This window comes from Neopelma chrysocephalum, unplaced genomic scaffold (assembly GCF_003984885.1).
Source record: "Neopelma chrysocephalum unplaced genomic scaffold, ASM398488v2 Primary Assembly neopelma1_106b, whole genome shotgun sequence".
Lineage (NCBI taxonomy): Eukaryota > Metazoa > Chordata > Aves > Passeriformes > Pipridae > Neopelma > Neopelma chrysocephalum.
Window position 1 is genome coordinate 2,719,565 of NW_020897771.1, and position 21,948 is coordinate 2,741,512.

Sequence of the window (21,948 nt, forward strand, 5' to 3'; positions counted from 1 at the left end):
CCGCCCCTCCGCCCCCCTGCGCCCCGCACGGCTCGGCCAGGAGCGGAGCACACCCTTCCCTGCTCCCCCGAGAGGTGAATCCCCCCGAATGAACCACCCCGGGTGGGTGCGAAGTGCGGCTGCGGGAGCGCCTCCCCCCCCCCCACCGCGTCCTCCTCCTTTTCGGCGTGAGAATCAACCCTCATTAACTATTTAGTCTTAGTAATAATTCATGCGCTGTATGAATAAACAAAAAGAAGTTCTGAGATATAATACAGAAACCTGCACCCTTGCTCGGCTTCTTGCGTGTCCTTGGTCAACTCAAGTATTTAACTGCTTTTTCATGCCTCTAAAGTGTAAAGGGGAAGCAAAGTATTTGATGGTACTTGCGAGCCATATGAGAATCTGCTCTGATGGCTGTTTTAAAACCTGTTTTCAAAATATTTCTTCCCTCCAGCCCTTTAATTTGACTCGATCCTTGGCAAGAAACTGATCACCGCATGCCTCAGCTCTCTGCAATGCCTCTTCCCTGTAGAACACCTGATTTCAATTTGAAGGAGAGTTTATTGGCCCCGATGACATTCCCCCCCTACTGAACAGGAGCAGAATGAGGTTTCCAGCTGATCTAGCTTTGCCACAGTTCAAAACAAGTCATCTCAACTGTGAAGCCTGAGGATCGTCCTCTCTACTGCTTCCCCTCACCATGGTTTGGTTCTGCACCGCACAGTTCCAGCCATCTTAAATGTAAAATAATAAACTGTGCATTTGGATAAAGTTAGGATGACACCATACAAATCATGCCCATCTTAAGTGGATAGTTGCATTCACACACGTTTACATTGGCAAGAGCAAAGAGTCTGACTTGGCTGCCTAATTACTTAATTAGTAGGATCTCGGGAAACAGCTGTTCCTGGCTGCAAGCAAGGTGATGCACTCCAGGAAATCTCCGGGGTGGTCATTCCAAAAGCACCTCGGTAATTTATCTCCAGTGTATCAACACAACTTTTTTTTTTTTTTCAAATATAACTTTTTAGCTTCTTACCTTTGATGAGGATGCCCTGTTGTTTGTTAGCCCCACTCTTAGCCATGGGGTGTGGGGAGAAGTACACACATGGTGTACAAGTATATGTGTGTGTACATGGATATGCTACATAACCATAGCAACAAGAAAAAGAGGCAATGGTACATCAGCACGTGAAGACACACCCCTCTGATTCCACCCTGATCACATCAATGTTCTGCATAGCATGTACTCTCTTATTTAAGAGATTTCTTTTTGTGAAGCAGGTCTGTATATCCAATTCCTGTTAGCTTAGATCTGTTTGTGCTTATCTAGTAGTAAAACCAGTGTCTATCCACACACCAAATTGAATGTAATTCAAGCCAAGTTTTCTGTTTTCCATTTGGTGCAGAGTCTAAAATAGATATATAATTTAAACTGGTCATGGCTAGATTCTCAAATAGACCTGATTAATCTAAATCTGTATTAAATCCTATTTAAAAAATAAAACCTACTGTGTGTACATAGAAAAATTTACACCATGTTAACAGATTTAAAGCACAGCTTCAAACACATCTTGAACAATCTCATGGATAAAGAATGTCCTAACCATTACTGATTTGTTCTTCTGTTCACTAGAAGCATTCAAAAGCCCACAGGTACTGCAGAAAATAACACAAGCAGCTTTGTAGAAAGTGCTCTGGAAAGAGCTGGTCCCACAGATGTGGCTCTTCTTGTAGTCCAGCTCAGTGCCCGGAAGGCTCACACATTCAGAGAGCGTTAGTAATCCTACAAGCATTTTCAACTGACCAGGGCAAATAGATGGAAAACAAAAAATCCCATTCTTGCAGCCAACACTACTCTTGCACCTCCTCTATCGGCAACAAATCGTCTTCCTTTATCACCAGAAAATCTGACCTCCTGATATGATCTTGTTGGAAGTATAAATAGCTGAAAAGCCTGACATTCAGATATTAATTAAAACTGTGTTCCTGAATATTCATAGCAATTACATTAAAAAAATTATCTGATGGCACTTTTGCAAGAGTGAAATGTTTGTCCTGGCAAGTGAGTTGGATTTCAGCTCAGATAACACTCCTGTGAAATATTGTTCCTGCACTCTCAGTTGGTCATTGAATGCTTCTTGATTTTGACCTAAATTATTGTGAAGTTGCTAACTGTGTGGTGTTAAACTGTTAGCCCTGCCAGCCACAAAGCTTGTGACACTTTGGAGTTTGATGAAGGATATTTAAGTAGGCCTAGCATCTCTCTGAGCAGTTGTAAGGCTGTCTGCGTGCCACAGCTAAAAGGCAATTTTACTCCAAGTGTATCTGAATACGTGTGGGCTCAGTTGCCAGCTGAACTGCAAACGCTGGGAAACGACAGTGCTTCCACCTGGGAGAAAAAAAAAAAAATGAAAAACAAATCTCCATCGCCTCGTAGCTCATGGAGTAAAAAGTCTCCATTCACAAAGAAGGCTCACATCCCTGGAAAGCCTGGCTCCACAGGGGTACTTAAAATCATACGAGTCAAGTTTGCTTTGCTGCCAGTAGAGGGCAGGAATTAACAGCAGCACTCACAGCTGAATATTATGAAAAGGAGTAGGTGTAAAATGGGGGATTACTATATGCCGTATCTGTCTTATACACTGATAAATAAATGTAAAAGGCTATATAATCAGTTCAACAGGCTGAAAGTACCCATGTTGGAATTTATAATTACATAAATAACTAATAAATGCACTGGAATGAAGCCTTACAAAGAGAAATCATTTGTCTACTTCTGTACCCAGCCATGGAGCAACACCTAAGTTTTTTGTTTGTTTGTTTGTTTGTTTGTTTTTAAATTCCCAAACACATGGTCAGCAAATGCTTGAAGACTGAAAAGTCTAAGATAAACTTTACAACTGATTAATCTCTTTGGTATAAGATGTGCCCTTCAACCCATACCCTAACCATAGGAATTTCAGCACCAAAAGAGTAAAATTATTTCAAACTAAGCACATCTGTGAGCACTGCAATACAAGACGTACCTTTCTTCCAGGTGTTAAGCAACATACATTGGTTTAAAATGTGGCCATGGTGAATCCATATAATCAAGTTAAAAGGGTATATATTTTTACCCATTCCCATGAGTTTAAAAATTTGATGCCATAGTGCTTAATGGTGACAGCAAATAAGTGTCTCTTACTCCTAAAAATTGATGTGTTTTATCATTGACTTACAGGGGTTGACTTTGGGTATTTGACAAATTCCATGTGCCTCAATTTTTCCTCCTGAAAAGGGGATTAATTACACTTACCTGTCTCTCAGGACTCTCACGATGCTTGCTGGTAACTTCAGACTTCTCTACGATGCAGTACATCTGTATGTACAGTATGCAAAGAGTGACGGGAGTCACTGGGTCCTGCCACTCCCTTTGCCCACACATACACATCTCAGAGAAATGCAAGGTTAAAGGCAGAACAAAGTACTTTTTTGGAGGAGAACTGATTAGCAGAACTGGTGAAACAATCCTGTCTTCAGGACCAGCCCTTGCATGAAATCATTGCCTTGCGCTACCATATTTGATGCCACGTTGTTACATCGTGCTTCAGATGCTGTATTTGGGGGTAGTTTCTCAAAAGGTCATGTCTGGCAACAGTGAAACAGGTTGCATCAGTACAATTCCCATAGCAGGCTGCTGGGGAGGGAAGCACCTGCTTACCAAACCAGTGTTGTGGTACATTGCCCTCGCCACACCGCAGGAATTCCACTGGAACCGTGTCCTTACATGTTCCTTCTTCATTTGCTCCTCCCTTAAGCCTCCCATTTGCATCTCCAGCACATATGAACCTCTATTGTTTTTAACAGTTTTACAACCTTTGGGATGATCGAATTCATAGGATAAGAAAGATTTAAACAAATCCAGTCGGACCTCTGCTAAGCAATCCATCATTCCACAAGCTACAGAGCACTCAATAGTTAAGAATCCAGCCATTTAAATGATACTTGTTTCTGCAGCTGTGCAACATCCCCATTTCCCACGAGGGCTGTTTCCAGTTGCTGCTCCATGTTTCTAACAATCAAATGGATCAATTCTGCGGATACCTTAAGGCTGTGTGTTAAGTAAGAATGATGTTTGTGGCGTGTGTTGGGTGGGGAAGGAGGTGGTGGAAAAAGAAGCATTTCATTCACCAGAAAAGTTGATGTATTTTATGTTTTAAACACTGGACATTTATTTGGAGTCTTTAGAGCCCATACATTATTGAATAATTTTAATTTATCACATCCAAATATATTAGGCAAATATATAATACAATAAATTGCATTTGTACACATAAATACAAAATTTGAGGTAGGGCCTCAAGAATAATGATTTCTGAAATTAATAACATACAGCATTATAATATACACTACATGAGATATATATGATGCATCCTTTGTAACATAATATATCTTTTCCACATACAGCTCATGAAAAAATTATAATGACCTGGTTAGGGTACAAATCTTTATCCATAGGCAGCAGTACCCCATAGAATGCCTGTAAATATATATATATATATATTTATATATGACATTACGCAAGTAATTAAGATTTAACCCATCAGCGATGGGTCCATAATAAAGTGCCATAGGACACAGGGCGCAAATTCTCAGCTGGTGTAAATTGTCACAGCTCCAGACAAAGGTGTGACAATTTATACCAGCCAAGCATCTACCTTACAAGGTAATACTACATAATATAAAGGACAGATAACAACATGTTTTAGTCAATCAATAATTTTCCTAACAATGGAAGATAGCTATAAGGCAAATGGTTACCTGAAGATGTATCTAGATGCTATGGGCAAACAGAAATATTGCAAGCATTAAGGTCCAGCCTGGTTCTCACATTATGTTAAACCCATCAGGAAAATCTTCTCTCTTTGGCAATAGGCTGCCTGAGGGTGACAAAGGCAGAAACCCCAATATCCCTCCCCTCCCCTATCGAGTCATCTACCTGAGCCACTCAGGAATATCAAGCTCTGACTATTTTACAAATTCCTTAAGTGCACACCATTCAACTCCAAACCAAGAAACAAGTGTCTCTTACAACAGTTTTATAGCAGAACAAAGAAGCTTTCTGGGAGGCCAGCTGTCAAAAGCTCTGCTGCCTACAACCCACAATCCCTACAAGTCCATCCTTGATTGCAAGAAGAAGTGGAGCTGCAGAATAAGAAACCAATAGGAAAACCAATGACTGCCACACATAAGCAATTGCCTTAACACAGGCAACAAGAAATCATATTATCCATACAACTGTACATAACAAACAGACCAAAGGTATTTAAAATCAATCTGGTGTTGGAATTTGATGGTAAGAGACAGTCACACAGCATATCAGAAGCAATGGTCTTCAGTGTGGAGGCACGTCTAATGCAGTCAGTGGAGCAGAACCTAACCAAAAGACTACTTTGACTCAATTGAAATATCATAAAAAGACAATCCAAGTCTTTCTCAATTAAAGGTCATTTTGTTAAACCCTTCTTTTGGAAACAAAGTGCTGCCTTGGCTAGCTGAAACACAGGTTTTGAAAATTGCATATTGAAAACACTAGGAAGACCCCAAAGAATTTGAAGATGGCAAGCATTTGCATTAGGTATAATCTTTAATGCATACAATAATGCATCTCAGCTCATCCAGAAACTCAATTTCATTTCAAAGAAAAAAATATGCATTATAATTTCACCAAATTTAAACATTTTTTACTCACAAGATAGATAGATCTGCAAGTACGGACATCACATTTTTACTAGTATGGCTTTTTCCCCTCCTTTTTTTTTAAAGATCTTTACTGGTATATTATTAGTTACTAAATTTATTTTTAGAAAATTATCAAAGTACATGCAAACTTTTCCTAGAATATGGTAAATGAAGTGCATTCCCAAACTTCAAGATTACTTCCATTTAAAGAAGACACTGCTGGTTAATTTAATCTCAACTCTCAGATTTGGCCAGTAAAATACTTTTTAAAATAGTCTGATGTGACAAAAAAAAAACACTCACTTTTAACAGACAGTGAAAACTTCACATCTCCTGTGATTTTTGTACGCATTTCTCCCCCTTCTCCAAAGGTTTTTGCAAGCCTAGTAATGGGGTCAAAGCTGAAGATAAAGATCAGCTGGAAAAAAAATCACTATCATCTGTTTACAGAGTTTCAAAGTCAAGCCTAATCCTGCACTAATGACTTACCAGGCACAGGAACAACATCTAAATTAAAAAGCAAGCAGATTAATTACATAAATCATGGAAAGCAATTCAATTGCAATTTCATACGCATTCTGGTTTGGTAATCCAAGCCAAAAGATATCATACCCCAGCAGCACTCCTTCAAATGATAACTCTTTCATAATTCAGGTAGACAGTAACTGACATCCTTACACTGAGGTAATTTTATTGCAATTAGTTAATCCCAGTTTGTCTTGAGACAAGCTAATAAGTGAAAGGATTCAGTACTCTTAAACTGTTTGAGTGTGTTTTCTTCTTTAAAAGAGGACCAAACCTGTGGATACTTGTTGTTTTTCAATCACAGTAGTGAAGATAAACTGGCTTGCACTCCAAAAATCAAACCAAGATGCTAAGGAATATTGGCCAAGAGAGGCCCAAAGTGATTTGTCCTGACAAAAAACCCCTAATTTCTACTAGAGGTACTGACTTCAAAACACAGAATCCTTAGGTTCCTTTCTGCACCCAGCCTCACCTAGACGTGGGGACCAAATTTCCAGCTCATCTTTCTGGACCTTCGTGAGATCAGACAGAGCATGGCTTCTGAAACCTGCCTCTGTCAGGAAAATAAAAGCCAGAAGTAAGAATAACAAGTCATTTATTAAAACAGCAGGCGAAGCTGAAACAAGGGGGCACAGCTTTAAGGCAGAGAAGCTCACAGGAAGGTCCTGTCCTGCTGCTGTGTGAGACAGGGACCAGCAAGAGCCCGTGGAGTGGAGATTCGGGGGGTCAGCGTAAAATGTTGCGGAATCTGCCCTCCCTTCCCTGGGTGACAACCCCTGATAGCGCTTCAGTTGTTCTGCATGAGGATTAAAGGTCTCCAGCAGTGCCTAGAACTGGCAACACTAATTGCCCCGTCAAAGAGGAAGTTCAGCAAAATGATTAATATATTTAATATACATATATATATACACACACAGAGAGAGAAAAGAAGTTAACAATTTGTGAAGGTGTTACTTCAAGGTTTAGTTTTTTGTTTTCTTCAGCTGGATGAAACAACACACCTACTGATCTACGGACACACATGAACAGAGGATTTACCTGAGACCCTGCAATATGAAGGCAGACAGACAAAAGAATAGGATAGAAACAGTCCCCTGAAAGGAAAGAACATTTACGGGCTACTACAGTAGCGTCCGGGGAGGGAAAAAAACTGGATAAACTACTCTAAGCTCATCATCTCTACACTGATTGATAAGATATTTATAGGGACATAAAACATCACTAGCACACACTACATGAACACTGATCACTGTTAAAAAATATCATATATGCATGTATAGGATATAACAAGATAATAAAGATTACCGTTTTGCCAATTATTGAAGATATATTTTTCTCCCTCATTCTAGTGCATTTACAATAAGTTGGGCTAATTTTCTATTCAGGTAAATAAATGTACTCTTAAAAAGCTGTATTTTTCACTCTGTCCAATAGGTAACAAAACTATTTTAATCTAGTATTCATATCACTGCTTATATCTGATTTCTAAAATATAATGCTTTAGAATGTCCTACTGCTATGCAATGTTATAATGGCCATCTACTAGATTGTCCTCTCACCTCAACCCTTGCATTTTGTATATCTAACGGTTGCATTTTGCAACCGTGTGGATGACTGCAGTGGTTAATTATTGTGGATTTTGGTTTTTTTGTTTAACGAAAATGTTTTAATGTAAAGAAAATCCCTATTTACATTTCAGAGAGAATACTGCTTTGAAGAATTTATGTGCTATATATATAATATATAGACCAGTGGGGTCCTGCTATTTCCCCCTTGGCTGAAAGAGAAGAATACATCATCTCAAGGTTATAGGCTATATAAAGATGTTTGTAGGCAAATGAACGGGGAGTCACAAAGTTGAACAGCACATCTAACTTCTAATAACTGTTTTCAGGTGGTAACTAGACTACACTTACCACTGTAAGAATACAAAGTTAGGCACAAATTATATGATGGCTTCTTGAGGAGATACTGTAAACAAAAGCAGAGAAACAAGGAAAATTATGTTCAGAGTATTGAAGTGAGTAAAACCACAGTTGCACTTCTTGTGGAACAAGTTTTCAGACACATTGTAAAACTCAGGCATTTCTAATTGAAGTGACAGATATCAAATTATTGAAAGAAACATATGACAGTACTTTAAACAGTGATGCCCATACACCTCATTCTGGCACTATTTCCAAACCGTTTCTAGACTCAAATGCACTTTAGTCCCAGTCTGAATTGACTAGTTTTTTTTAAATTTTGTTCTTATTTTTCTACCTGAAAAGATTAAATGGATTATCACGTTTCTGTTCTGACCCCACATATTACTTCCTGGTGTGCTGTTTACACAGTCTCCATTTGTTTACATAACATAACAATCCCTCAAAGATGGTATAAATTATAAAAGAAGTGAGCAGACATGATAGGCCAAGGTCTGCTGTCAGCATAAAAAAAGCCACCCCACTTTTCACAGGAGCCTTATGCTGGATTTACGCCAGGACTACAAGACATCCCCTTCTTTGCTCACTTCCAGCCCATCTGAGGGCTGAACCTTCCTTTGAATACGCTGGTAGCAAAATCCTAGTACCATCATAGCCACCTGTTATGAGGATGCTTATGGGAAATGGGTCAAATCCTGCACATTGTTTCCTTTAAAGATTTTTCGATTTGGTTTTGCTTATTCCTACATCACCCGACAAAACCTGGTACGTCACCTGTCACACACTGTGGTTTTGCTGTCTCACTGGGTACAGAACATGTCATGGGCATCACCTACACCTGGAAGTGGTCTAGCTAGGTCTTCCCTATGGCATGCAACAGTAAATCCTACTTTCCTAGACAACCACTTCCAGGCAAGAAAAGAAAAGAAGAAACGGTGGGGGAACAAAATGGAAAAAAAGAAAAACATATCAGAAAAGGCTGACAATGTTATTGCCACCCATTAGTAATAATTATTAGCATTGTGTCCCCAGTTCCATATCCTTCACTGGCAGTTTAAGTCCCAGGGAGGAGGTTCCCAGTGGATCAATCATGTTCATGTAACGTTCACCGCGGTGCTTGGCCAAGAACGGACCCCAGTCAGGCTGTGGGGAGCACACCAGCTTGAGTCGCTGCCATGTGGGGGAGAGAAAAGAGAGTCTCATTTGATGTTATGGAGCAGAATTACAATGCAGAAGAAACGAGGATAAGCTCATTTAAGATTATTGATGATGGCCCTGCAATGCTCAGCATTTGTTTTGCACGAAGTTTTCAAGATTAATAGAGGGTAAAGTGCCCAGATTTTAATTATGCATTCTCCCCCACACCATATGAGGGGAGCTCAGAACCACTGTTACAGATTGCAAAGCTCTCTTACTGAAGGACATGTGCACAATTACTTAGCCCAATGGTCTAAGCACTGGGTAACTGCATTAAAATAATTGGATTTCTGTTTAGCATATTTCCCAAAAGTATACAGATGACCAAAAACCAGTACATCACTATGAATGAACAAAGATTTTAATTTTGAGATGTTTCATTTCTATCTGCAGGAAAAAAAAAAGAGGAGAATGCTAACCTGGCAAACAACAAAAATTTTCTAATCTTTCCGCTGATTTCCTTATTGAATATATAATTTGATCGGTGCATTCAGAGATAAAAGGGAAAGAAAACATATTTCTGATGACTTAAGAGGGAACAATTATATGTTTATTACCTAATAAAGTGGATCAGACCTCTCTATCAGTTATTTTAATCTCTGCTTAATTACCAGTTTGCAACTCTTACCTCCCAAATCAACCATAATAATTTTATGCAACAGACTCAGTATTGAGGAAATACCAGGCTACAGCTGAAATAGTTTCAGCAAAAGCCCCTTCAAAACAGATCCAACTCTTGGGTGTTTCTTTGGGTGCACAACTGGAGGGACAGTAAGAAAAGCACCCTAGTTTTGTGGCAATATATATGCCAGTGCAACACATTAGAAGTTTTGAAGGAGAACAATTTTCTCAGTGAGAGGAGCTCATGAGACAATGAACAAGCAAATCTAATTCCACATTAGCTCGTTCCCAAAAGGAGTAGTTGTCTCCTGACCTGTGCACTCCAATGTGCTCTACACAAGGGCTGAATGGTCCTTCAGACAAGTGACCTGCTACAAACCATGTGCCTGGATGCCTTCCCTGAGGTGTCCCACTACTACGAAAATTCCTCTCCCGTGAAATTCTTTTGCTCTATGGGAAGCAGAGTCCTGGTCTTTTCCCTTAGGCATGTGTAGTGTGGCATATTGAGAGACCAAAAAGATTATGCTCTTTTAGTACATTTTCTCTTCTTTTCATTTTTGAAGCATAAAACAGCCCCAATGGGTTTTGCAGGAAAGCTGAACTGCAAAAGCGGCTACGGAAAGGGGAGAGAGCGTCTGTTCCTTCTCCCAAGGAGGGAACAGCACAAGCAGCATGCAGTGACGAGAAGGCAGAGCTGAGAAAGCCTCAAAGACCTCAAATAAGAGCACTGAGCCTCCTCAGAAGAATGGTGAGGGCAATAAAGAGATGAAATGCCGACATGAGAAAGGCATTGCTGTTCCATGCCCTGCAAGGAACCAAGGAGCCTACAGGAAGGGGACAGGGTATGATGGGGGTGGCAGGCAGGGACAAGGCACAGAGATGGAGAGCAGAAGGTGACCACCACATTTCTGGAGCACTGGGGAAGCGTCAGGAATCTGATTTGCAAAATAAACAGGTTAAGCAGGGTAAAAATAAAGTGCCAGCTGGAATTATTCTAAGCCCAGGTGCCAGGAGGGATCAGCTTATTCAAGAAAAATAAAGAGATGAAGAAGGATAAAGCAAAGATTGCCAGCTAGGTTTTATAATGAGTAGTTTGAGATGTAGAGCGGGAGGTCTCTTCATATATTTTATTCCTGTGAGTGGCACAACCTCCTGAAGCACATCCCGGATGACTCCAGAACCCAACCGTCCCACACTTTGCAAACAGGCAGCTCCTGATTGACATCTCCTGGTGCTGATTGCCAGGGTCCCTGCAGCACAACACACACCAGCAGTTGGTGCTTCCTACGTCTACACACTGCTTTTCCAAAAAGGCCAACAAAGCTAGAACAGCTTTCTCCCGGTAAAGCCATAACCAGGACTCATGAAATTTGTAACCCCTTCTAGATTAAAAAAAAAAAAAAAATCACTCCACAGTTTAGGAGCATTTTGTTGAGGAGTGAGGAATAGAAGGTCTACAATTTAAATCAACTGAGCATCTCTTTGCAACACAATAACTAGTTTACCAGAAAGTAATCTTAGCACTATTAGACATTCAATATCACAAAAATCAATGTAAAATAAAAGAGACAGTCTCCTGTGACCGAATTTGTAAAGAGCAAAAAGGCAGAAGAATTACCTCAATGAATTTGCCTGGGGCTAGATGCATTTTTATCACAAACATAACTGGGATCCAGATGACTGAGCAGGCCAGCATCAGCCACCCGAGCACCATGGACCAGCCAGGGTAGTGGTAAGCTCCATAAGTCATCGGCTCCCACTGGTAAAAGCTGAAGCAGAGGATGAACTGGAAACAAGAAAGGAAAACAAATATGTTTGAATAAGCAAAACAAGCCTGCTATGCAACAAACGGTAGGTATCCACACACAGGGTTGGAATACATGGAATACGGATAAAAGAGCATACACCTAAGGCAGGGCGCTGCCACAAGCTATAATAAACAGCTCAGAGCCTGAATCTAATGAGTTTCAAGGAAATCCTGCAAAATCCCACAAAAATCACTGTATTTGCGCCAGAAGAATTGAAATTAGAATCTTCTCCCTGGAGTAATGTGCTTTATTACATGGTCTATTGGCAGTTTTACCTAATGTGATTATGCTAAGTTACTCCATTTCACTTACTGTATGAACAGCAATACATCTGCTTACATTTGTGCATAATTCAGTAACTTTTGGGAAATGCCTGTGCTTGCAATAATTGCACACAGAAGATTTATAGAAGTATAACTAGGTGAAGGCACATATAAAAATGATCAGTTTTTATTTCCAGAGATGTAGAGTCTAATGAAAGTCTAATATTAGGCTATTCAAATGTATCAAATATTAGCTTTACAGAAGCAATAATAGAAAAGAATTTATTGCTTGGTTTTGCTTTGCCTGTTTCCATTGCATAAAAATTGAATTATGACTGATCAGTGTCAATTTATTTCTCACTGCAAGTTCACTATATATTGCATTTGGAGAGAACAACAACAGAACATGCAAGTTTGGAAAATAAACACAGTCAGTTCAGATTTGTTTTTCTTAAGAAACAACATAATTTCTAGTGGAAGGTGTCCCTACCCATGGCAGGGGGTTTGAAACTAGGTGGTCTTTAAGGGCCCTCCCAACCCAAACCATTCTGTGATTATATGACTTGTAGGAACTATTCAGCACTGCTGTGAAATGATGAGTTTTTAAAACTCTACACAAATGCTGATATCTTGCTGCATATATGGTCCAGGCTTGAGGACTTCCAGGTGGAAGCACGTGCTCTCAAACAGCAAATCCTGGTAAAGAAAGGCTCTGTTGCTTTGTGCTGATTTATCAAGGTGAAAGCTTTTAAAATGGCTGAAATAATTATTTCATTCTTGTGCCCAAAAAAAAAATAAATTATGTGCAATCACAAATTGCACCTGCACTTGGGCTAAAACATAAAGGAAACACTCTGATGGAAATCTAGATAGTAAGTGTAGATATAGTTATTAGATTTGGACTATAAATCTAGACATTAACTGTAGATATAGTTATTAGACTTGGATTCCTGGACTTGGAGAAAACACGCGTAGCAATGGCAAAATTGAGAATGTGATGTCCCTTTTGACTGAACGGAGACCTAAATGCGAAGTGAGCATTAAGTAGATTCGAAGGAAGGTGTTTGAAAGGAGGTGGGAATACAAACCGAGGGAAAGGAAGAACAGCAACAAACCCGACACGCTCCGATTTATCTCGGGAGCCGCTTCCCCCGCCCCGGCCGCCGCCGCCGCTGTCCCGCAGCGCCACCTGCGGGCACCGCCGGGAAGCGCCGCGCTCGGCCCGGGCCGGGAGGGGCTTCTCCGACTACCGGGGGCCACATTCCTTCATTGCCTCGGCGCCAGAAGGGTTTGGAAGCAACAGGCCCTTTTTCCTTTGGCTTCTCTTCTTTTTTTTTTTTCCTCTTTTTCTTTCTTTTTTTTTTTGCCCACCTTTTTTCATTTTTCCCCTCTTTCCCCCTTTTTCCTCATTTCCCCTCTTTTTACTTCCTCTTTTTATTTCCTCTTTCTCCTTTTTCCTCATTTCCCCTCTTTTTATTTCCTCCTTTCCCCTTTTCCCTCATTTTCCCCCATTTTATTTCCTCTTTCCCCTTCGTTCCCTTTTCATTTCCCCCCTTTTTATTTCCTCTTTTCCCCTTTGTTACCTTTTTCTTCATTCCTCCCTTTTTTCTTCCTCTTTTCCCTTCTATCCCTTTTTTCTCATTTCCCCCTTTTTCTTCCACTTTTCCCCTCTTTCCCCCTTTTCTCCCTTTATCCTCATATCTCCCCTTTTTTCTTCCTCTTTTCTCCTCTTCCCCCCTTTTCCTTCTTTCATCATTCCCCCCACTCTTTTTTCATCTTTCCCCCACCTTTTTTTCTTTCCCCTTCTCTTTTCCTTCTCTTGTTCCCCCTTTCTCCTCTTTTCCCACCTTCTCCCCCCCTTTTTCACCTCTTTGCTCCCCTTTTCCCTCTTTTCTCCCCCATTTCCCCCTTTTTTCACCCCTTTTTTTCCTTTCTTCATTTGTTTTCTTTTTTCCCCTAAACAAACTAAAAGTTTTTATATTTCTTATCCAGAGCGGAACTATTTCCATCTTTGCAGCAGTACCTCCACCTTTGCAGCTAAAACTCTGTCATTCAAATTTCCACCTCAGCCTTTCCAAATCATCTCTCCTGGATTAGTTCATGACTCAATAAAATGGTTTTTCCCTCGCCCAACCTGACAACAGACAAGAGGATCATGACCTTTCCTTTCCCTACACATATATATATACATACACACATATATACATACACATACACACACACACATATATATATATACACATGATAATCCATAATGATGCTATGCAATAATGTGTTACAGGACCATTTTGCAGGGACAGGAAAGGCCACCATAGCAGCATGTGGAAACCCATCATCCCTCTCCACCAAAAATACCATTACTTACACTCCGTTCCTATTACACACACATGTAAGAACACAAGCACTTGTGTTTAATTAGCTGCATTCAAGTTCTAATTACTACCACCTAGAAACATCATGAATGATGAACAAACAACAACAAAACTCTTTGGAGAAGACATTAAATTATTTTTCTTTTTTTCCTTACTGTTAAAATAGTCGGGGTCACAAATGCCCAACAGACTCTCCAGAATTTACTTGGCTGGAATCCAATCATCATTTCTATATCTTCACAAAATCTTTGCAATCCTGTAAACGGCAAACGTAAAAGTAATTAGGTGTGAAAGAAACCAACTGCAATTTGCAACAGAGCTCTGGTGCCCTCCCTTGTGCCTAATTACGAAAACAAACTCCGATTTGTTGGTTGAAAACTTCTGTGGAGGATCCAACTACACAGTAAAAAATGGGACTAATGTGGTGGGAACCATTCCAATAAAATATTTACTTCTTGAGGATTAAAGCAAAATTGAGCTTTTACACAGAGATCAGGTGTTCGGTGTGTTTGATGTTAAAGCAGTAATAGTATGTACTGGGTAGCTGCAGTTATTTGTATAATTATTTGCAGGCTTGTTTTATTTCACTATGAAGATTAGTGTTATTAATATCTGTATAACTGCTTCAGCACAGACAATATTTGAGCTTCTCTATACCTGCTACCTGACTGGATTACAACTGTGTCCCTTAGCATTGAAACTGATGATATCCTGTTATTTTTCAGCTGATACCTGAATGATACTTAGAATTATCAGAGAGCACCTGTAAATATTTTAAATTATATTCAATGTTGTTTGAACAAACAGATTAACTGATGTGCTATTTCTTCAGATTATTGTATTGATTGAATCTCTAAAGCTACTTGAGTTAATCAAACATGCAAGATTGGAAAATGGTATTTCAGCTGTCTCTGCAGCTCCTTTCCCAGCGATGCCATGTGGGTGGAAAAAGTGTGCTGGCCAGGAGCTGCTATTCCCTGTTAGTTATTAGTAATTTAGATATTAGTAATTTATCAAAAAATAATAAAAACAAATTTGAAATTGATTCCAGCTTTTCTAATTGCAGTAAGAAGAGAGAGGCCTGGGGTCCAAGTCTGAGCTCATCTGCCACACAAATGTTTAAAATTTGGGCCAATTTTATCTAAATTTTATAAAGCATTTTGTCTAACTTTCATGATGTGGGGACAGCTTAAATATTGGAGAAAAGGCACTGAATAGGGGAAGAAATGCTTGAACAAAAGTAATATACTACTTCATGTTCTTATTAGACACTGCAGGGTATAAGAAGGGATAATCCTCAGGCTCGATGCATCTAATTTGGAAGCATTTCTGTTGATATCAAGGAGAAATAAATCTAACCACCTGACTGTTCCAAGAATCAAGAAGGTAAAAAAATACCAATAGTTCATTATTCAGTGTCTTCTGGTGCAGCTTGAAGAAAGTAACAGGGCTGGGTGGTGCTTGGGCAGCCCTAAAGGCCCAACTCAGGCAGATAGCACGTGAGAGAAAAGCTCAAGAACCAGGTTGTGGCAACAAACAGAGAAGAAAAATCCAGAAATCAAACAGTGAGATGGTATTGCAAGAACTGAATTTAGGGAAGAGGAAAAAATTACAATCTGCAGTGGATGTAAGCTTAAAAAACTAAGCCAAGGTGACTCAGATGTCACTTTTTTTTTCAGTAACTGTAGTTTCTCTCCCTCTTTTTCTCTTCTCTACTGACTACAGCAAATTTTCTTTTTCAGAAAGCCTCTTCTCTGTAAAATACATGTAATTTTTATTACCTGTGGAATCACTGTACTTCAGCACCAGTCTGAATCATGGTGTCCTTCTCTATTTTGTAATAGAAGTTTGTATGTCTGGACCAAATATAACCTCCAAGGTCATTGTGTGATGGACCAGTTGCTGCAACTGAACGATTTGCCCCTGTGTTTTATTTACCTGCAGCGAGCTGTGAGGGAGATTCTCACACAGCAGCCAGTTTTGAGCTGTGCTGGGGACAAAGATCATTTTAAACTAATTGCAGCAGCACAAGGTACAGTCTGATGAGTCTTTCCACCAAGTTTAAATCTCATTTAAAGTCTCTACTCCAGCCACACTTGCTACTGCAAAGAAGGGATACCTAACTGAGAGTTACCAGGGGCTTCTGCCTCCAAAATTCATTCGAGCTTCATGTAAATCTGCATAGATTTGCTTCAAACTCCAATTAAAAAAATCAGTTCCTTCTTGGAACCATCAGCAGATATTCACAGTTTAAGGTACTTTTAAATATTAGCAGTTCAGAAGTCAAATGCATGCAAGCAGATACAGGGATTACACAGTACTTATCTCTTTCCAGTGAAAGTTCCACAGAAAAATGAGAGGGATGTTTTGGTTAACAGAACACCAATTTATTACTTTTTTTTAAATCCTAGTAAATCTGGTCTCCCTTTCGGATCAGTCAGGCCTACTGAATAACTTTGGGAAATAAACAGTACATGATATTCCATATCTGATTTCCCCCTCCCTAAAGTAGAATGATGTATTGACAAGTGCTGCAGATATAAAAGCCATTTAAAAAGGAGCCTGCAAACCCAGTGAGACAACTACTTTGCTATTCTGCTGCAGGTGAAATGTTCAAAATTACTAATGTCTCTTACGAACACACTGCAGCAGTTACCACTAGCTCTGACAACAAATCTTCTCAAAAAAACAGACAGTCAAAAACCAGATCTAGAAGGAGCACAAACAAAGTTACAGTCATACATTTTCAGCTTTTGACAGTGTTTTGCTCGAACACGAGGATTTTTGTCTTTAGCCTCACGTTACAAAGTGCAACAGTGGGAATTATGCTGATGATTAACTTAATACCCCCAGCTCTAAGCTGTTCTTTACCAACCATGCATCATAATCTAAACAACTGGAGAATAAACATTTCTACCAGCATGGGAAATAAAAGCTGCATTTGGTTGGTTTGTGGAGCACTGACTCTATTGAAAAAAATAAGTGATTACAAGGAAATAACCAAGTGTGTCCCTTTTTAATTTAAAAATCTCAAGAAGCTCAGCAAGCAGAACATGTAACAAGAACTAAAGACAAATTTATTTCATCATAAAAGCACCTGCCACTATTGTGCCAACCTGCTTGCCATGAAGAGTACAAGTACACAGAGAAAGGTGTCAGTGGAGTGTAAAACAGCAGTTGTCAGAGCTTGAAAATATATTATGCCAATTTTAAGCACTGCTTGAAGGAATATAACCAGAGCAGCAGCTTTGCTTGTATTTACAACACACAAATCACAAATGTACAGGATGTACTCCCATGAACAGTCCTTACAAAAGTAGCTTTAACACAGCAGAAGTAGCTCTGGTACATTAATGAAGCAGATAATGATCGTAAAGTAAATCTTTCCTTTGTCATTCAAAAGACTGGAACCTCCTTAGTCCAGCGAAAGGTTCATTCCAGGGAATAATCTTTGAAATAGTTTATAGCAAAGGCTTTACCCAGATCTGTTGATGAACAACCAGTTGGTACAGCAAGTATGGAAAGAATAATTTGTAATTTGTCAGTTGTTTTCCACAACTGATTACAATGAAGTAATATCTAACTAAAAAAACCCCCTTTTTTCTCTATTCAAGTCCTTCCTTTGCAATGCTATAACTGTTTGAGTATTGTTTTATATTTTTTATTAAAGTTAGTGTTTTAAGGGAATTTACTGTGCAAAGCAGACACAAGCCAGAGCGATTTTTTGCTTCCAAGCCTAATAAAATGTCATTTCACAAAGGCAGGTTTGCAGTGCTTCTGCCACACAGTGTTCAGAGGAGGAACAGAACCAGTACCTGCTCCCTATTACCTTCATCCTTGTTTAAAAACATACACAACAAAGAAACTTTACAGAATTAAGTAGTTTTTAAAACATTAAAAATATTTCAAGCATTACAGCATTGCAGCATCGTTCAGGCATGCTCTCAACAAACTGAGGAGGAGAAGAAAGGCAAAAAGAAAACCCAACAAACCCTTATACTCTTCTTGAGCATCCCCACTTATCTCTTACAGAACTGTATTGATTTTAGAGAAGCTGGGTTTCATTTCACTTCTAAGCCAACTCTAATCAAATTACTTACATTCCAGGGGCATAAAAAAAACCCACAAGAATTTTGATTAACCAGAAGACGACCAGTCAAAATCAACTCTTCTCTCTGTATTTTGAATTTTTCCATCATATTCTGTAACACTAGTCATGTCTGACTTAGCTTCCAACCACTCAGGCCTGCTCACTGGATTAGATGTCAGTGGAGATAAAATACACTGCTGTATTTCCATGAAATTAGAGAAAACAAGAAAGGGCTGATTCCCTGTCCTGTCTAGAATGTTTATGTCTCAAGCAAGAGCAACAAATCCTGAATTTGTTGAATTTTGTACTATTTTTTAAAGCACTTATGTTACAGAGTGGACTGTGCAACACAGGTAGACGTAAGTATTCAGTGCACAGGACCAGAACCTAAGGTCCTTCAACAGAACATCTGGGATTTTTATGCCCAGCTGACATAAACTACATAATTCATTCCTGCAAACAGCAACAGCAGTAACAGCCTTATCTTTGTCATTTTTCACACTGAGATTCATATCCTCTTTTGCTTTAGAAGGCAAGTCTTAACTGGCAACACTACACTCCAGACACAGGTTAATCACCTGGTATGTGGGGAGATCTTCACATTTCCAAGAATCGGTCTCCTGAAAACACATCCTGAAAGCTTGGAAGCACACCACCAGCTGGTATCAAGTGTTGTAGCTACAGCAGCATCATGGTGATTGCACTGCTTTATACCAACTGAGGATCTTCCTCACAATTCATGTACATCAGCATGGATCAATATAACTGCTGTTACCACCAGGGATAATTAGTCACTCTGAGAAGCTGCATAGTCTTGAGTGTGTGTTATGGACAGATAGTGTCACTAACTGCTCGATCTGTTCTTAGACTCATCTCTAAGCATCGGCTTTAAGCTATTGATGGAAAAGGACTTGAGACTTTTGAGTCTTCTGAATACATTTATTTGAAAGCATCCTATAGTAATGAGGTCCTATCATTCTTTGTCCAAAATAAGAGAATTTTGAGGCTTTTTATTAAAAAAAATACTCCTTTCCCTAAGAACTTCACTTTATCATACGCTAAAGTGTTACTTTGACATAGGCTGTCCAGTAACAGTATTTTTTCTTACCGTAGATATAGGAAACTCCAACAAGCTCGAAGATGGCAATAATGACAAGAGAGTAAGAAGCTGCATAAGTGTCCACAAGCTGTAACATATACATTCCACCCTAAGGAAAAAGAGATAGAAGAACCATCACTTGTGGCATTGAGGTAGGCAGAGCAGAGAGGAACAGGAGCCAGGTCAGCATCCAAACATCGACCAGACTCAGGCTCGTGCTGCATTACAGTTCCTTCCTTCTGGCTGAATGAATATCAAATCCAACAAGAAAAAAGCAGATGGCACCCCTGATTCCGGTAGCCAACACAGCTTGGGAAGACTTTGACTTCAGTCCTTTAAGACTAAGGACTGAACCACCACCAGACCTTCCACTTGTGGTGTCTTTAACCCATAATACTACATGAAAAGCAAAATCACCTTTGAAACCAGAACTACCCTAATAATGAGTCCAGTTCATCTATTTGGAAAGGATATCTTGTCCTATCTCCAGGGCAGAGGTTAAGCAGCATAATTCAAGTGAAGGAAGGACTGAATCCATCCCAGGCTTTAGAACAGTGAAGCTGGGCTGTCAGGGGATGAGGTAAGGGGAGAGAGAAAGGGAAGAAAGAGGAGGGAAAAATAGTAAAATTTTGTGCATCTTGTCTTGAAATTGCTGAGTTTATAATGCTGGAGGTATTAGTGGAGAGAAGACACTGAAGATTATCAATGGTAGGTGGGAATTCCATTGTTAACTTCTCAGTTTGCCAAGACTGTCAGTATATGTCTAATCCTGGAGGAAAGGATTAGACAAAGAGGTTGCATGTTTATATGACATACAAAGTTGCATTTTTTTCCTTAATTCATAGAATGGGTTGGGTTGGAAGGGACTTAAAGATAATCTTGTTCCAACCTCCCTGCCGTGGGCAGGGACACCTTCCACTATCCCAGGTTGCTCTAAGCCCCGTCCAACCTGGTCTTGGACACTTCCAGGGATGGGGCAGCCACAGCTTCTCTGGGCAACTCGTGCCAAGGCCTCACCACCCTCACAGCAAAGAATTTCTTCCTGATACCTAAACTAAACCTGTCTTCTGTCAGTGTGGGTTGAATACCTAGTTTACATTAGTACTTTGGAGATGTTTGACTAGGGAAAATTTTAAAAATCTGATTCCCAGAAAGATTTGAACAGCGGAGTCTTATAAGTGTATCTCAGTCAGAGCATCCATTAAAAAAAAGGCTTTCAGACTCACCCTGAGTCACATGTGGCAGAACTCAGCTAAATCTTTTGCAACTTGTGCAGGAGGAAAACGGCCACCAGAGGGGGATTGGGGACAGACGGTGATGCTCAAAGGCAGTGTTATTACCTGAGTGATCATAGGAAATCCCATGATGAAAAAGGACACGCAGCACCCAAGAGTGAACAGTGCCTTGTGCGTACGTAAGTACTTGGGGAACTCATCTGAAACAGAGGTCACAATAGTCTCGATAGTGGCAAACTGGAAGATAAAAGGAAAGGATTCATTTCAGTGCACACAGTGTACACAAAGTGGTCCAGCTAGATGTAAAAGAAAATAAGGGAGCATTTTGAATCCTAAGTGTTAAATGCTCAGATGTCAACACCAAAGCTCTGCCCAAATGATTTCAGCATTGATGACCTTACTTCATTCCTCTCTTTGGAAACTGGTTCACTGCCCACATGGAAAATAGCAATTAACCTCATGGTCCCCCAGGCAAACAAATAGGAAAAGAGTGGGACACAAAAGCAGTTTACCATGGTGTCTAATCCAAGAGTTAGAAGCATCAAAAAGAATATTATGGCCCAGAAGGGAGAGAGAGGAAGCCTCGTTAAGGCTTCTGGGTAAACCACAAAAGCAATTCCAGGACCTAGAAATAAGAAAAATAAAGGTAATCAGGTTCAGTCTCTCTTATTTACAGAAAGATTTAAGCATCACAGAATTTAGCCTCACCTGATTAATCTCTATTTTCACTGTAAGATCCAAATCACTCATTTGCTCCTACTTTCCAAGCAGAATACATACACAATGAGTATACCAATATACTGGACCAAACAAATTAAAAAAATAAGCAACAATTGCATACTGCAGCTATGTTTCTGTTCTGCTCTGTGATCAAATTCCTGCCAACTACCAATCCAGCCCTAGGTCAACATGGCAAACACCCACAGCCTCAGTGCTGCCTCAAGGATGAATGGAAAAGCAAAAACCCTTCTTCTTTAATTTGTCAGCACACAGTGAAATGCGAAGCAGAGAACAAAAAAGATGCCCAGACCTGATACCAGACACAAGGTAGTAACTACTGTGAATCTAAAAAAATCCACAAGAAAACCTGAAATAACACAGAGCACA

The 21,948-nt window shown here is 39.8% G+C and overlaps 1 protein-coding gene across 2 annotated transcripts in view; it reads right to left on the minus strand.

Moving 5' to 3' along the window:
• Nucleotides 1–4,521: 4,521 nt before the first annotated feature.
• The window catches only part of SLC6A5 (solute carrier family 6 member 5), a 32,625-nt gene continuing 15,198 nt past the window's right edge, over nucleotides 4,522–21,948 (minus strand). Inside the window, exons 11-17 of one of the 2 annotated variants that reach the window (XR_003536359.1) lie at nucleotides 21,354–21,466; nucleotides 20,947–21,078; nucleotides 19,616–19,715; nucleotides 14,573–14,673; nucleotides 11,593–11,760; nucleotides 8,931–9,326; nucleotides 4,522–8,202 (exon numbers count right to left, since the gene is read on the minus strand). Coding sequence is in view for 1 of the 2 variants with exons in the window: in XM_027696455.1 (XP_027552256.1) it covers nucleotides 9,171–9,326; nucleotides 11,593–11,760; nucleotides 14,573–14,673; nucleotides 19,616–19,715; nucleotides 20,947–21,078; nucleotides 21,354–21,466 (770 nt within the window). In the remaining variant the exon portion in view is untranslated. Of the gene's footprint in view, nucleotides 9,327–11,592; nucleotides 11,761–14,572; nucleotides 14,674–19,615; nucleotides 19,716–20,946; nucleotides 21,079–21,353; nucleotides 21,467–21,948 lie in introns of both variants that reach the window. The other variant, XM_027696455.1, reaches the window with a different exon arrangement.